We start from the raw sequence: 15,139 nt of genomic DNA, 5'->3' as shown, positions 1-15,139 counted from the left end.
ACTATTTTTTGATCAAAAGGGAATCATCCATGAGAAAATGCATTCAAGAACTTCGTTTTCTGCTGCTTCTTCAGTTGTTCACAGCCGTCGTACGTTAACCTCTTCAAAGCTCCCCGTTTTACCTTCTTTCTCTGTATCGCCATGTCCAGGTTCATCACTTGATCCCTTTGATATGTTTTGATTCATTTTATGAATTTTTCTGGGTTTCTTTTTTTAGCTTGGGTTTATGTTTCCTGGGTTTTAGGGCTTTGATTTCTCTTTTTTATATTAGAGATGAAATTATTATTTCTATCAATGAACTAAGAAGGCTTATTCTTCTGTTGTTTTAGGTGCATAAAATGTAACGATTCCCTTGGTTTAATGATTGCACAATGAATGATTAGAATTCGTGCTGTTATGTTTTGTGAATTTGGCAATTGGGTTATGAGTGCTTACCTTTCTTTGTAAGAAATTTAGAATAGCTTCTAAGATTTATAGAATTTGCATGGTTAATGATGAGAGAATTGTTGGATTACAGACTTTTGACATTTGCAAATATTAGGAAAGCTGTACAATCTGCTGTTTCAAACCATACTAGGACTCATTCGGATTGTAGGAAGCATGGAACGGTTGTTACCATCGGATTGCGCCGGCCACAATATCGCTTGTACTCCGATTACAGGTTCATCATTGGAGGAAAGCCTCCATTGTTATTGCAGAAAGCCAAGGATGGGTTGTGTCGAGGTTATTTTGCCAGGAACCATTCCTTTCTCTCTTCCAGTAGTGCAGTGATGATGGCTCAGCATGCCCAGGTTGCTTGGAAAAGGCTTGCTCGTAAATGTTCCGCCAGTCGTCATACATCCCCTGGCATAAGCAGGATTGCTCAAGCAGTCAGCTTAGCATTGTCTCGCTCGCATCTGATAGTTCCCGGTGTTCTTGGCTTGACATATGGACGAGTGGCACTGGCGCAGAGAACTTTAGTAGAGCCAGGGTATTACTCATCGCAGAATTCGTTCTCCCTGCAAGCACAAAGTGGACATGCTCTTGTTTCCTCTTTACTACTTTCAGTGCTTGAAGGTGTTGTATTGCTGGTGAGGGCTCTGTATCTTACAGTTTTGTTCTCTCCTAGTATAATAATGGCACCATTTTCCGATTCTTGTGGTCCTCGATTCAGGAAAAAGTGGCTTGAGGTTGTGCTTTGCACACTTGAAATGGCAGGTCCTGCATTCATAAAGTGGGGTCAATGGGCAGCAACGCGACCGGATCTCTTCTCTAGAGACCTTTGCATCAAGCTTTCGGAGCTTCATAGTAAAGCTCCAGAACATAGCTTTGCCTACACAAAGAAACCATTGAAAGTGCATTTGGCCGTAAGCTCTCTGAAGTTTTTGAGCAGTTTGAAGAGGAACCTGTTGCATCTGGAAGTATAGCTCAGGTCCACCGGGCTACTTTGAGATTTCGCTATCCCGGTCAGCAGGTCAAGCCCATGGTAGTTGCAGTAAAAGTTAGACATCCCGGTGTTGGCGAATCGATTAGGAGATTTTATGATTATCAACTCAGTGGCAAAGTTATCAAGGTTCATTCCAACTCTGAATTGGTTAAGATTGGATGAGAGCGTCCAACAGTTCGGTGTTTTCATGATGTCTCAAGTTGATCTCGCAAGGGAAGCGGCCCATTTGAACCGCTTTATATACAATTTCCGACGGTGGAGGGATGTTTCTTTTCCTAAGCCCGTGTATCCACTTGTGCATCCTGCTGTTTTAGTGGAAACTTACGAGCAAGGGGAAAGTGTCGCGTATTATGTAGATGACCTTCAAGGACATGACCGGATTAAGGCTGCACTTGCTCATATCGGAACTCATGCACTTTTGAAGATGCTTCTGGTAAGCACTTCTAATTGGGTTGCTTATGGTTCTCATAACACTTGTATGTCATTCCTAATTGTTGAGTTTTATAATTTTCTTCTTTCAGGTGGACAACTTCATTCATGCCGACATGCATCCAGGCAATATCCTAGTCCGGGTGTCTCAGAACAAGGCTTCTCGAAAACGGCTTTTGAAATCAAAGCCGCACGTCATCTTCCTTGATGTAGGCATGACTGCTGAACTTTCTAACGGTGACCGTCTAAACTTATTGGAATTTTTTAAGGCTGTTGCCCGTAGAGATGGACGAACTGCAGCAGAGTGCACGCTCAGACTATCGCAACAACAAAACTGCCCAAACCCTATGGCTTTTATTGAGGTGATGAATACAGATGCGCTCTTTCTGTGTGTATAAATTATCTTCTGCTTAGTTTTTTAATACCTTGTTTCGACAGGACGTCGAAGAAGCCTTCACTTTTTGGGGTACCCCAGAGGGTGATCTAGTCCATCCGGCCGAATGCATGCAGCAACTCCTTGAGAAAGTAAGGTGTCACAGAGTCAATATCGACGGCAATGTATGCACTGTGATGGTCACAACATTGGTTCTCGAGGTATCATTTTCTTCGATTTACATATATCCGGAATTTCAGGTCGATCCGTTAACCACCCATTTGAGACGTGGAAATATCTGTCCGGCTAGTCGAGTATGATCATTATTTCCGTTTTGGATAGTTGATTTAAATCATTACCACATTTCTGTTTAAATATGTAGGGTTGGCAAAGGAAACTTGATCCAGGATATAACATAATGCATACGCTACAGACATTGCTACTCAAAGCTGACTGGGCAAAATCTCTTTCCTACACTATTGATGGGTTGATGGCTCCTTGAAAAACATTATCGGACATGGTTTTCTGTAATTATTTGAAAGCTTCGCCGTTCATTTTTGTTTTGTCACAGCCCCCATGAATCACAGGTGAAAACTGTAAAAAGAATGGGGGCCAACACAAGTGGGAAATAAATTGTCGAAAAACCTATTCTTTAAGTTCTTTGCTAGTTTAGGGATCGGAACTTTTGATCTTTGCTATATATATATATATATATATTATTAAAACTCTTGAATGTTTACTAGAACATCTTAAGAAGATGATGACTTTATGCTATATAACTTTATTTCGCTATCTTAAAAAGATAGTGATGATAATCTTTCAGTGGGCATATGTTTACCTTTGAGTAGAGTATTTGCATGAACTGACTTATCTAAGTTGTTAAAGAAACCGTTGTTGTTCTTAAAGGTTATGAGTTCGAGTATCAACAACTGTAACAGGAGTGATTAAGCGTTTATTGTTAAATCGTTAAAGAGTATTTAGAATAGATACTACTAATACTGTGACACGTGTATCATTGATTAACTAGTAAGTTAATGGAAGTTCATCTTAATTTTCTTTTCTTTACTTTTCATTTAATGTTTCTTATTTCTTTGTAAAACGGTTTAGTAATTTAGAAATTAAAAGTTTTCATTTGATTTATTTTTTAAAATTATTTCTGTTATCTGTAATTAAAATAGTTTTTCTTCAAATTTTAATTATTTATGATAATTTAATTCAATTTATTTTATCTTTCTAAATTATTTGTGTTGAATTTAGATTTTAATTTTTTTAAATAAAAACAATTTTAATTAATGTGTTTTAGATATTATGCGGTAAAGTTTAAAAAATTCAGAAATATTTTTAAAATAATTAATTTTTGGTTAAATAAACAAAATAATTAATAGTTCTTATATAAATGTTAATTTATTTTATTATTTTAAATATATACTTTTCTATAGTACCAAAATAAAATTAGTTATAGAATAAAAAATAAAATTTGATTCAATTTGAGTTGGGGTGGATTTTAAAAATATGAATAAAAAAGTCTAAACACTATGGGTTGAATTAATTTTTGTTGCTCAATCGTAATTTTTTTATTGAACCATAAACTATCTAAACGCTATAGCATTTACTTATGAAATATAAACTATTCAAACATTATAATTTAATTTGATTAATTGTAGTTATAAACTTTTTTCATTTTGATTTTTATATTAATTTTCAGAAATAACTTTAATTATAACTTTTTTGAATTTTTTAACGTTTTTCGTAAATATTTCAAACAAATAAGTAATAATATTTATATAGTATACTTAAATTATTTTTATTTTTGTTTATGATACTAAATTTGTATGGTCTGACGTTGGCGGTCTAATCTTTCTAAATTGGACGGAAAGTCATGAACGGTAAAGTAACGATCGTTAACCTGTGTATTCTTGTGGGGAAGATAAAAACATAAGAAAGAGATATAAGAATGAAGAAGACATTAAGGGTGTGTTTGGTTGGGGAATGTGAGATTTTCATGTGAATGGAATCCATATTCCTCCGTTTGGTTGGCCGGGAATGTCATTCCCGGTAATTTTACATTACTAATAGTGATTTTTTTTTGGGTATATTACCGGGAATGTCATTACCTCCCTTTCCTTAGGTATTGTTGGATTACCGACGTTTTTGACTAAAATGCCCTTAAATTTTTTTTTCTTTCAAAAATATCCTTATTATGTTATTGAATAATAAAAATTCTACGAAGGTTAAATTACAAATTTATCCTTAAACTATTTTAGATTTATAAAAAAATATATAATTAAAATTTTATATGAAGTTAAGGGGTTAAAATAAAATTTTACCTTTTCATTAAACCTTTTTATATTTCAATTTTGTAAAAAAAAATTATATAAATTTTATGAATTTATTTTTTTATAAAAAATATATAAATATTTTCCAACTTGTTAAAAAAGCAAATATATAATAAGGACAATTTGGTCAAATATACATTCCAATAATCTTTTATTCCTTTAACCAAACACGGTAATCTTACATTCCTGTTAAACCAACCAAACACAAATACAACACAACATTCCCTGATAATCTTTTATTCTCACTGGTAATCTTACATTCTGTGAACCAAACGTACCCTTAAGGGATTAGTCTCAGTTGTAGCTATGAGGTATTTATTGTAACTCTAGATGATAGAGTCAAACATAGGATCATTATGACTACTTATTGGTTAATGGAATAAATAAATTTAGTTGTTACATCATATATTTCATTCTGATAGATCATTGGGGTTATTAGAGGTCTTGTTTATGTAATATATTTGGTTTGAAGATTACACTACTCTTGTGCTAGGAGGACATGAGTTCCTTGGAGGCTCTAATAAACGAAAGGATCTTTTCAAAGGTCTTTTCTGGTTGAAGGTGATCTTTGAAGATATAAGAAATTTTAAAATCTAAACACTTTTTTTTTTGACTAATTTATAATTCATAAGTAAATCTATGTATAGATTTGGGGTGGAATTTCATGGGATTAAGGGGAGTTTTGGCCCCGCCAATTTCTTTAAGTATTAATTAATATTATATATATATATATATATATATATATATATATTTGAAAAATAAATAAATTTTTTTTATCAGGCCCTCTCAATTTTTTAACCCCACTATAATAGAGTCCTAGTTTCGTCACTTGGTATAGATAGTTTATGATTTAATAAATATTTTATAAAATAACCTCAGTGACCAAAAATCCCAGATAATATACGATTTTGACCAACTTTTTTTGGATTTGCGAAAATGACCAACAAAATCGCAATGCGATCTCTAATTCGCGCGGTCCGTCCGTTTCGGGTCGTGGTCGTGGTCGTGGTCGTGGTCGTGGTAATACGTGTCTTCGACACGTCCGCGCGGATACTATCTTTTTAGAAAAAATTCTTAACTATCACAACGAATTTGGAAAATCGCAACGATAACTGTAGACTATCGCAACGCGAACTGGAAAATCGCAACGCGAACTGGAAAATCGCAACGCGATTTTCGCAACGAATTTGGAAAATCGCAACGACAACTGTAGACTATCGCAACGAATTTGGAAAATCACAACGACAACTGTAGACTATCGCAACGCGAACTGGAAAATCGCAACGCGAAATGGAAAATCGCAACGCGATTTTCAACTATCGCAACGCGATTTTCAACTATCGCAACGCGAAATGCAACGCGAATTTACGTTAGTGGAGATCACAATGCGAATTAGAGATCGCATTGCGATTTTGTTGATCATTTTCGCAAATCCAAAAAAAGTTGATCAAAATCGTATATTATCTGGGATTTTTGGTCACTGAGGTTATTTTCTCTTTTTTTATTCATATTTTTAGAAATCGCAGGACTCAAATTGAATCAAACTTTATTTTATTTATTTATTTCATAGTTAATTTTATTTTGATAATAAATAAAAGTATATATATTTGAAATAATAAAAATAACTTAATATACTATATAAAAATTATTAATTATTGTTTATTTAATCATAAAAGTAATTATTTTAAAAACATTAATTATTTTTTAAAAACTTTACCACGTAATATCTAAAACATAAACTAAATATATTTTTATTAAAATAAAATTAAAAAATTAAATCTAAATTCAACATGATAAAAGAAAAAAATAAAAATTAACGGAATAAACTATTTCAAATTTTAAAAAATAGATTAAATTATATATAAAATAAATTATGTAGAAAAAATATAAATTAAATTACTAAATTCGGTCATTTTATTATTTAATATTAATGCATGTCACAATGTTAATAATGGGGCATACAATGGGAGTAGGAGAATTCTGTTATTAACTCATAATAATCTATTTTATTGAGAATCTTAAGAGTTAAACTTTCAAGTTTCATCCTTATACCTTTTTTATCAGTGTTTTGAAAATTGGATTGGATCGGCCGGTTCAATCGGGAACCGCTGTCTGGTCTGGTTCAATAAGGAAATGATATGGCTTTCCATTTATCTACATGTCATGTAGCATCATCTGGTAGTTCTGTATTACTGAGCTTTCCAAAGCTCACTCTATTACTCACCTTTTCAGGTTAAAACAATTGTACCAGTGCATCTATAGACTTCAGTAAGGGAGTTCTTCCGGCGTGGTTGCAGAGTATGGTATTTGTGATTAGAGGGCATGTAATTGTATTTTGTTTTATATACGAGTTTGGAAATCTGTTTTATTTTTAAATAGTGATAAATGATTTTATAAGTTTACATGTTCTGATAAAAAGTTTTAAAATTTCCGCCATATACCCCAGATTTCGTTTTGTTGTTTTGGATCTGATTTCAAAACAAATCTTCAATTATGGGGAGTTTGGGAGCGCTTGTGAAACACCCGGATGATTTCTATCCATTGTTGAAGCTGAAATTGGCTTCGAGGCATGCCGCGAAAAAGATCCCGTCGGAGCCTCACTTGGCCTTTTGTTTCTCCATGCTTCACAAAGTCTCTCGTAGTTTCGCCTTCGTTATTCAACAGCTCGACACCGAGCTTAGAAAAGCCATCTGCATATTCTATTTGGTTCTTCGAGCGCTGGATACTGTTGAGGATGACACTAGTGTAGCAACTGATGTCAAAGTTCCTATCCTCAAGGACTTTTATCGTCATATATACGATCGCAACTGGCACTTTTCATGTGGTACAAAGAACTACAAAGTTCTTATGGACGAGTTTCATCATGTATCTACTGCTTTTCTCGAACTCGATAAAGGTTATCAGGAGGCTATCGAGGACATTACGAAAAGAATGGGTGCAGGGATGGCAAAATTCATTTGCAAGGAGGTTGAAACGGTTGATGACTACGATGAATATTGTCACTATGTAGCAGGACTTGTGGGATTAGGTCTTTCCAAACTTTTCCATGCCTGCGGCACAGAAGATTTGGCTCCAGATTCACTCTCCAATTCAATGGGTTTATTTCTTCAGAAAACGAATATTATCCGAGATTATCTTGAGGATATTAACGAGATACCAAAGTCTCGAATGTTTTGGCCTCGTGAGATTTGGAGTAAATATGTCAACAAACTGGAGGACTTGAAATACGAAGAAAACTCGGTCAAGGCAGTGCAGTGCTTGAATGACATGATCACTAATACTTTAATCCATGTGGATGATTGCATGAAGTACATGTCTGCTTTATGTACTCCGTCAATCTTTCGGTTTTGTGCTATTCCTCAGGTCATGGCTATTGGAACACTAGCCTTGTGCTACAACAACATTGAAGTTTTCAGAGGCGTAGTGAAAATGAGGCGTGGCCTCAACCCCACGATCCTAACGGCACTCCCTTCCACGTTTCTAGCCAACAAAACCATGCCCAGAAAAGAGCAACGGACGCCGAAAAAAACTGAAAGCAGTTCCTGTTTTTTTCTATTTAAAAGCAATGCTCGAGTCAAGAAAAGGGGAGGAAGGAATTGAAGGGGGTCCTCCATTTCTGTTTTGTCCTCATTCGGTTTACCATCAAATTGTGCGTTCACGTTTTGCGAGGCATGTGAAGTTCACTGACAAATACACCCAAATCACTGTCGACGCTACTCACATTATAAGCAAAGCCTTCAACTCCCCCTCGTGACTCCCCAGTACATACATATATCGCCATCAAGAGACAAATCCGAGACTCCAAATCCAAAAACCTCAAAACGTCATGAAACTCCATTTTTTTACTCTTCATTCCATTATTATTTTTTCTTTACCTTTGGTTCATTCTACCCACCACGATTACTCCGACGCATTATCAAAATCGATTCTGTTTTTCGGGGGGCAGCGTTTGGGTGTTTTACCAAGAGACCAACGTATGAAATGGAGGCTGATTCAGGGTCGAGCATTTCAACGCTGAAGAGTATATTAAACTGGTGAGGAAGTATGGACTGGAAATTTCATAGCCTGGTCTGGAGCCAAATAGAGGGTTAACATGGCAAATGACAAAGAGAAGGGGTGATAGTGAAGTTCATAAAGAAACAGAAGAGAAACCCGGATGGTGCAGTGATCCACATGTTCCTCCCTGTGCAGCGTTTGTTGAGGGCCCCTCACTCTGACTTTTCTGGACCAACTTTTGGAAGCACAACGTGCGTAGCAGTTCTAAGGAACATCAAACTTCTTGCGGCAAATACTGGTGATTCTCGTTGTGTGATATCAAGAAAAGGACGTGTCAATGGCAGTTTGGATCTTTCAAGAGCTATAGGTAATTCACTGCCCTGCTCGATAACTATAAAAAATAAGGGAACTAATTGAACTTGTTGATTTAGTACGTAGGTTTCCAAAACAGAGGGTGTATGCCACTGGGAACAAAGTGCTAGCATTATTTCATAATTTATTTATTTTTAATATAATTTCTAATATTTATTCAATATCCATTTTTTTTTATTATACAATCTAACAATATTATTGGCTTTTGAGGGGAATTTTTAATCAATCGAAGGTAAGTAATTTGAATTGAATTTTTAAATTTAAATTTTCGCAATTAAAGGCAACCGATAAATTAATTGGTACCGAAAGGGCGGTTCAAGGGTGCTAATCCTTCCTTGACCGTAACCGACTCCCGAACCCGACACGTTTCTGGTACAACGCAGATCAGGTAAGATGGTTTCCGACCCACCTAAATTTGTTTTAAAGTGGTCGGTGGCGACTCTAACCCAACTCATTCAAGTCGAAGCCCAATTCCTGGGCCCAACGGAAAGACGGTCGCGACAGCTTGGCGACTCCGCTGGGGACAGTAAGTGAGTCAGGCCAGAATTAATTTTCGGTTGTCTTTTTATGCGAAAATGGTAAATTTAAATTTTAATTTATTTATTCGATTCCAATTATTTATCTTTGAATATTTTTCAAATAAATAGTTGTATTAACGTTTTTTAATGTTTTCAGATTTTTCAAAATTGTCATCTCATGCTCTATACCCGAGCTCCGAACCCTATTTAAGTAGGGGTGAAAGCGACGCCTTCGTGAGAATTTATTCTCCGTGCGGGCCTAGCAAGTAACCTTCGGGATTCATATACCTTATGTCTTCGTGTGAATTTATTCACCGTGCGGGCATAAGGGAATGTATCCTCTTGAGTTTAACTTAGTCCACATGAGCCTGTAATGGGTTTAGGACTAAGGGTCTGGCAAGCCCAATGGGGCACCAGCAAGGAGAACTCAGGTACATTTCTTTAGAACCTAAACCGGAAGACTACAGGAATTAGAGCTCACCTCAAAAAACCTCATTTCAAACCCTAGGCTGCTTTGATATTATTTCCTGCTTCATTTTATGTTCAAATCATGTGAACTAGAAATTTATGCGGTTAGGACTTGTTCAAAATCAACTTACAGGATAGAGATCATGTCCGGGTAGGAATAATAAGCATGTTGGGTAGATATCATGTGGGGTAGGACTTTTTATTTTCATTATTATTTTTTTTATAATCCTTATCTCACTAATTTTTTTTTCTCCTCTTATTTTCCTTTTTTTATTATTCTATTTTATTTTTTATCATGTACATCATTCAAAAGGGGTGTTGATCCACTAAAACGTGTTTGTTAAACATAAATAATTTGCATTAATGGACAAAGGGGTTGTAATACAAGAGATGAAAATGCTAAAGACAATCTACAAGGCAACTATATGTCACATTCAATCCAGAAGACGTGATGCCCACAATTGAAGAGTATATCACTCTGCTGCATTATAAAGGACTCAGAATGAAACGAGTCTACATCAAGCACAATGAAAGTCTATCTTTGAAGAATTGACTGGCAGAAGTTACAGGGGCAAGATGAAGGTTACTGATCTTGGGAGTCATTTCAAAGACAACAATGGCAAAATGGTAGCTGAAATTGGAGACCATTGCTGACGAATTCAAGAAACAGACAAATGAACTTCGTATAAGTCCTATCAATTGAGGGCTCCAATGACATATTCATTGGGAACATGTTCAACAAAAGACAAATACCAGAGATGTAGTCATTCGAGACTTCTTGGACCAGTACAAAAGCAACTCAACATTTGCACGGTTCATCTAGAGAAGCCGGAGCGGTTCGATAGATTATTCAACCGGTGACAGAAGAAAGCAGAAGACTAGTCAACATGTCAGCAGCTGTCAGAATATTTTTGTCTCTTAAAATATAAAACACTTTTGTCCCAATAAAGATTATTTATAATAACAGACATGTTTTCGGATCAATGCCTCGAGCATTTCATGTATTTTTGCATCTACATTTCATTTTAAGCATTTTCATAAATATTAAATTTCTTCATGGATGATTCGATACAGTGTTCTCAGTCACGTGACACCACATGGAAGTAAGATTTTAACAATTAAAGAAAAAACTGAAATCAGTACAGCTGGAGCCTGATCATCTGATTGTAGGACTAAGCCTGCCATGATGATCTGAGAAAAGAGTCCCCATATCCTAAGGGCTACGATGTTGAAGTGGTGTACATTTACCACATAGGAAGCTCCGTATATTCCTCTGAGAACTGTGAGGCATTGAAGCACAAGATCCAAAACTTGATGGATTCAAGGGCATGGATAATCGAAGAAGGGAGTATTGCATCTACCATTTGCACTGAGAGTATTGTTTTGTTTGAACACGTTTTTTATTTTTCATGTTTAAACGACTGAATTTATGCTACCTTCTAAGGTGGAATGATTGAACGAGTTTTAATCTTTAGTTCTTCAAATATCAAATGAATTAAATATTCTTTTAATTATTCAAGAATTATAGATTTTGACATATGGCAAGATAAGACCTTTCTTATCTTGTCTAAAAACTTCCTCGATTTTTTTACCCAGAATAATTCATGGAGATACAAAGAGTCATATCGATACATTTGAGTCAATAAAGTCACACCATCGTCTTTTTAGATGCAACACTGATATCTTTATACCAACAAAACCTGCAGACGTTGAATGTTTACTTGAACATGAACCTTCATACCAGAATAAACAATGTGGGGCATCTCGAAGCAATCTTCTGAGGATGAGCCTGAGTAATTGAGGAATGTTGGGAGCATGAAACAGAAAGGAGAATTACTTCGAAATAATTATATCATGCATTAATTACATTTTTTCATGTGAATAGAATTAATCCTGAAAATTTATCCCTCTGGGGATATCTCTTCTGCGAGGACTTTTGTGTATGAGATGATGAACGGATTTGTTTCATTTATCCATATATGTATATATATATCCCTTGTTGTCCCCTTTTGAGCCTATAATATTTTTTTATTCTGATTCAACCCTAACCAAGGATCACCCCCACACTGGGGGGCAAGGTGGAAGAAATCTACTCACATGAGTGAAGACATAAAATCAGAAAAAATACCGAAAGGTGAACCAAATGCCAAGTGCAAAGATCAAATCAAATTAGAAAAAAAAGCAAAGAACAAGAATCAAAAAGAAAAAAAGAAGAAAAGAGAAAATAAACAAAAAAAAGGGATAAGAAGCACATGTAAAGATTCTCCCGAGTCAAATGGCGCATCAAGCTTCAAACTATGAGATTGATCAAGCATAATTATTCCAGAATCACTTCATTCGAAGATCCTTGAGCATCAAGAGAGAGACGCATACGAGCAGATTCAAATTGAGCAAGATAGGATTGAAGACATCAAAATGAATTGATCCTTGGTTCAATACCTTGAAACACTTGTTTGGGGCTATTTATCCTTTTCTTTCATAACCATGAACCATGGCCTACATTACGTTCCCTAAAAAGTCCCTTCTAATCATACATGGATTTCTAAACAGAAGAGACTATCTTCAGATTTCATCCCGCCCATCAGGATTAATTTTTATTTGCAAAAAAAAAAAGTTTTCTAAAATCTTTAATGCATGATAGAGAAAAATAACAAAGGGGGGTTCAAAATGTAAATTCTGAATGAAGTCTTGAAACCAAAGGAGGATTCGAGTTGAAAACCTGAAAAGGCGGCTTGAAAAAAAAATTGTACAGCTGAGGCGATCGCACAAATTCCTTGATAAGGCATCGCACAATCTGAGTGTGACCATGGAGGCTAGGAGTCGAAAAACACTTCAAGTAGAAGAGCATACAAGCTACCCCATCAAATCAGTGAACATCAAAGAAATAAGAAGGCCAAACCATTGACCAAACACAATAACCTGAGACTTTCTTATCATTTCCTTACTAAACCATTTCCCAAAGATAGCTTTGATCTTGACACCTGTCAAATAGCTATAGTTTATTGAAGGATTAACAGTGTAATTAATTCTTTGATGTCCAATGAACTCTAGTTTTATGATTCGTCTCAATTATGAAACCGAGAAAGGGGCAATATTTTCAAAACTTTTTGATCAAATATTTTTCAAAACTCTTCTACTTGATGTTTTCATATCTTGAAAATAAAAGAAGAAGAAAAGCACTTTTCAAACAAGACAATCTCTCTAGAGTGGATCTTGGTATTTGACATGTGGTTCTCAGACGCAAAGCTCATGTTTAAAATTAGTGCTAAAGTAATAGAGGGTATCTTTGAAGATTCAACATCAAATGTTGGGGCATCTTTTGAGATTCAACATCGAATATCAGAGCATCTTTGGGAATTCAATATCCTGGTGCAGATTATCAGATCTTCTGGAGGTCTTTCTTCCACATGCAGGAACAAATAGACAAAGAATGAGGCTCCATTTGAGGAGATAAAACTAATTCATATTGCATGCATCTTAGACATACTTAAGATCATCACATTCATCATTTTTTATACATGTTTTTTGCAGCTTTTAGAGTCAAGTTTCAACTTCAAGAAGAAAGATACTCAATTCAAAAGCACATTCAGAAATTGATGGTGGATGTTCAACTTCACAGCGAATGAGTGTCTGTCAACAAACAATTTTTCAGTTTCAGTCAGATCCAATTTCAACTTCATGGCGAAGGATATTGGACTCGAAACATCTACAATTTCAACTCCACGACGGAGGATATCGTACCCACACATCCACGATTTTAACTCCACGACGGAGAATATCGTACCCACACATCCACGATTTCAACTCCACAACGGAGAATATCGTGCCCACAAATCCACGATTTCAACTTCACAACGAAGGATATCGTGCCCATCTACACAAGATTGGATTTTAACTTCCCGACGAAGGATATCCAATTCAAAGCTCAACTTCACATCGAAGGGGCTTCCCAGTTTCATTCAGAGCCAATTTCAACTTCACGGCGAAGGATAATGGACTCGAAACATCCACGGTTTCAACTTCACAACGAAGGATATCGTGTCCATCAGTAACACCTATCTTTAGATTGGATTTCAACTTCACGACGAAGGATATCTAACTCAAAGAAGGAGTATCTGTCAACAAAAGACCTTCGAGTTCGATTACACTCAGCTCAAAGGCACATCATTTGCAGCATAACTCAAAGCTAGAAGAGTTATATGCCAACAAAAGACCTTCGAGTTCAATTACACTCAGCTCAAAGGCGCATCATTTGCAGCATAGCTCAAGGCAAGAAGGGTTATCTGCCAAAGACCTTCGAGTTCGATTACACTCAGCTCCAAGGCATATCATTTGCAGCATAACTCAGGCTAGAAGGGTTATCTGCCAACAAAAGACCTTCGAGTTCGACTACGCTCAGCTCCAAGGCATATCATTTGCAGCATAACTCAAGGCTAGAAGGGTTATATGCCAACAAAAGACCTTCGAGTTCGATTACACTCAGCTCAAAGGCACATCATTTGCAGCATAGCTCAAGGCGAGAAGGGTTATCTGTCAACAAAGACCTTCGAGTTCGATTACACTCAGCTCAAAGGCATATCAAATTTACAGCATAGCTCAAGGCGAGAAGGTTATCTGTTATCAAAGACTTTCGAGTTCGATTTAATTCAGCTCATAGGCATATCAACTGCATGGTAGCAACGAGGAACTACCTTCTGGAAGAATTTTCAAGCCGAAGTCTTTAATCGAGAAGAAGACCAAGACTCAATTCCAGGCTCAGCCTAAAGCCCAATTACAGTTACTCCCTAACAAATGTATCAAGTCTCAAAACAAAAAAAAAATGACCGGACAAAAACTGGTTGTCTTTTTCGTCTTTGCCCTATTCTTGTTAACACAAGAATGTGCAAAGAGGGGCAGCTGTAGACCCCATATTTTGTCCTCATCCACAGCATTACACCCATACAGCTCCACCAAGCTTCCACTAGCACATGTTTCCTGCCATTGCCAACTCACAAAGATAAAGATGCATGTGAACTTCTATCCAAAGCATCAACACAAATTGCATTATTTTAAAGTGAAAAATAATTGTAAAATTGGCTATAAAAGCCAAATGCATGTATGAACAAAAGAAGGGGGGAAAGAATTGTAAAGGGATTACTCTCAATTTTCAGAAGGGGATAGCAATAAAATACAGATTTTTTTCCAGCAATACTAAGGTAGTTCAGTTTATATTTCAATTTTC

General features: G+C 35.9%; 1 protein-coding gene and 1 pseudogene across 1 annotated transcript; both read left to right on the top strand.

The window, feature by feature from the left end:
• Positions 1-126: 126 nt before the first annotated feature.
• On the top strand, positions 127-2,816 carry LOC120204259 (annotated as a pseudogene).
• A 4,181-nt stretch (positions 2,817-6,997) lies between these two features.
• On the top strand, positions 6,998-8,164 carry LOC120204054 (squalene synthase 2-like). Its single transcript, XM_039204145.1, has one exon. The coding sequence runs from the start codon at positions 7,058-7,060 to the stop codon at positions 8,162-8,164; it is 1,107 nt and encodes a 368-aa protein (XP_039060076.1). The 5' UTR covers positions 6,998-7,057.
• The last annotated feature ends 6,975 nt before the right edge of the window (positions 8,165-15,139 follow it).

This window comes from Hibiscus syriacus, unplaced genomic scaffold, assembly GCF_006381635.1.
Source record: "Hibiscus syriacus cultivar Baekdansim isolate YM2019G1 unplaced genomic scaffold, ASM638163v2 tig00010533_pilon, whole genome shotgun sequence".
Taxonomy (NCBI): domain Eukaryota; kingdom Viridiplantae; phylum Streptophyta; class Magnoliopsida; order Malvales; family Malvaceae; genus Hibiscus; species Hibiscus syriacus.
Note: the sequence above shows the minus strand (reverse complement) of the source record. Positions and strands in the feature narration are given on the sequence as shown.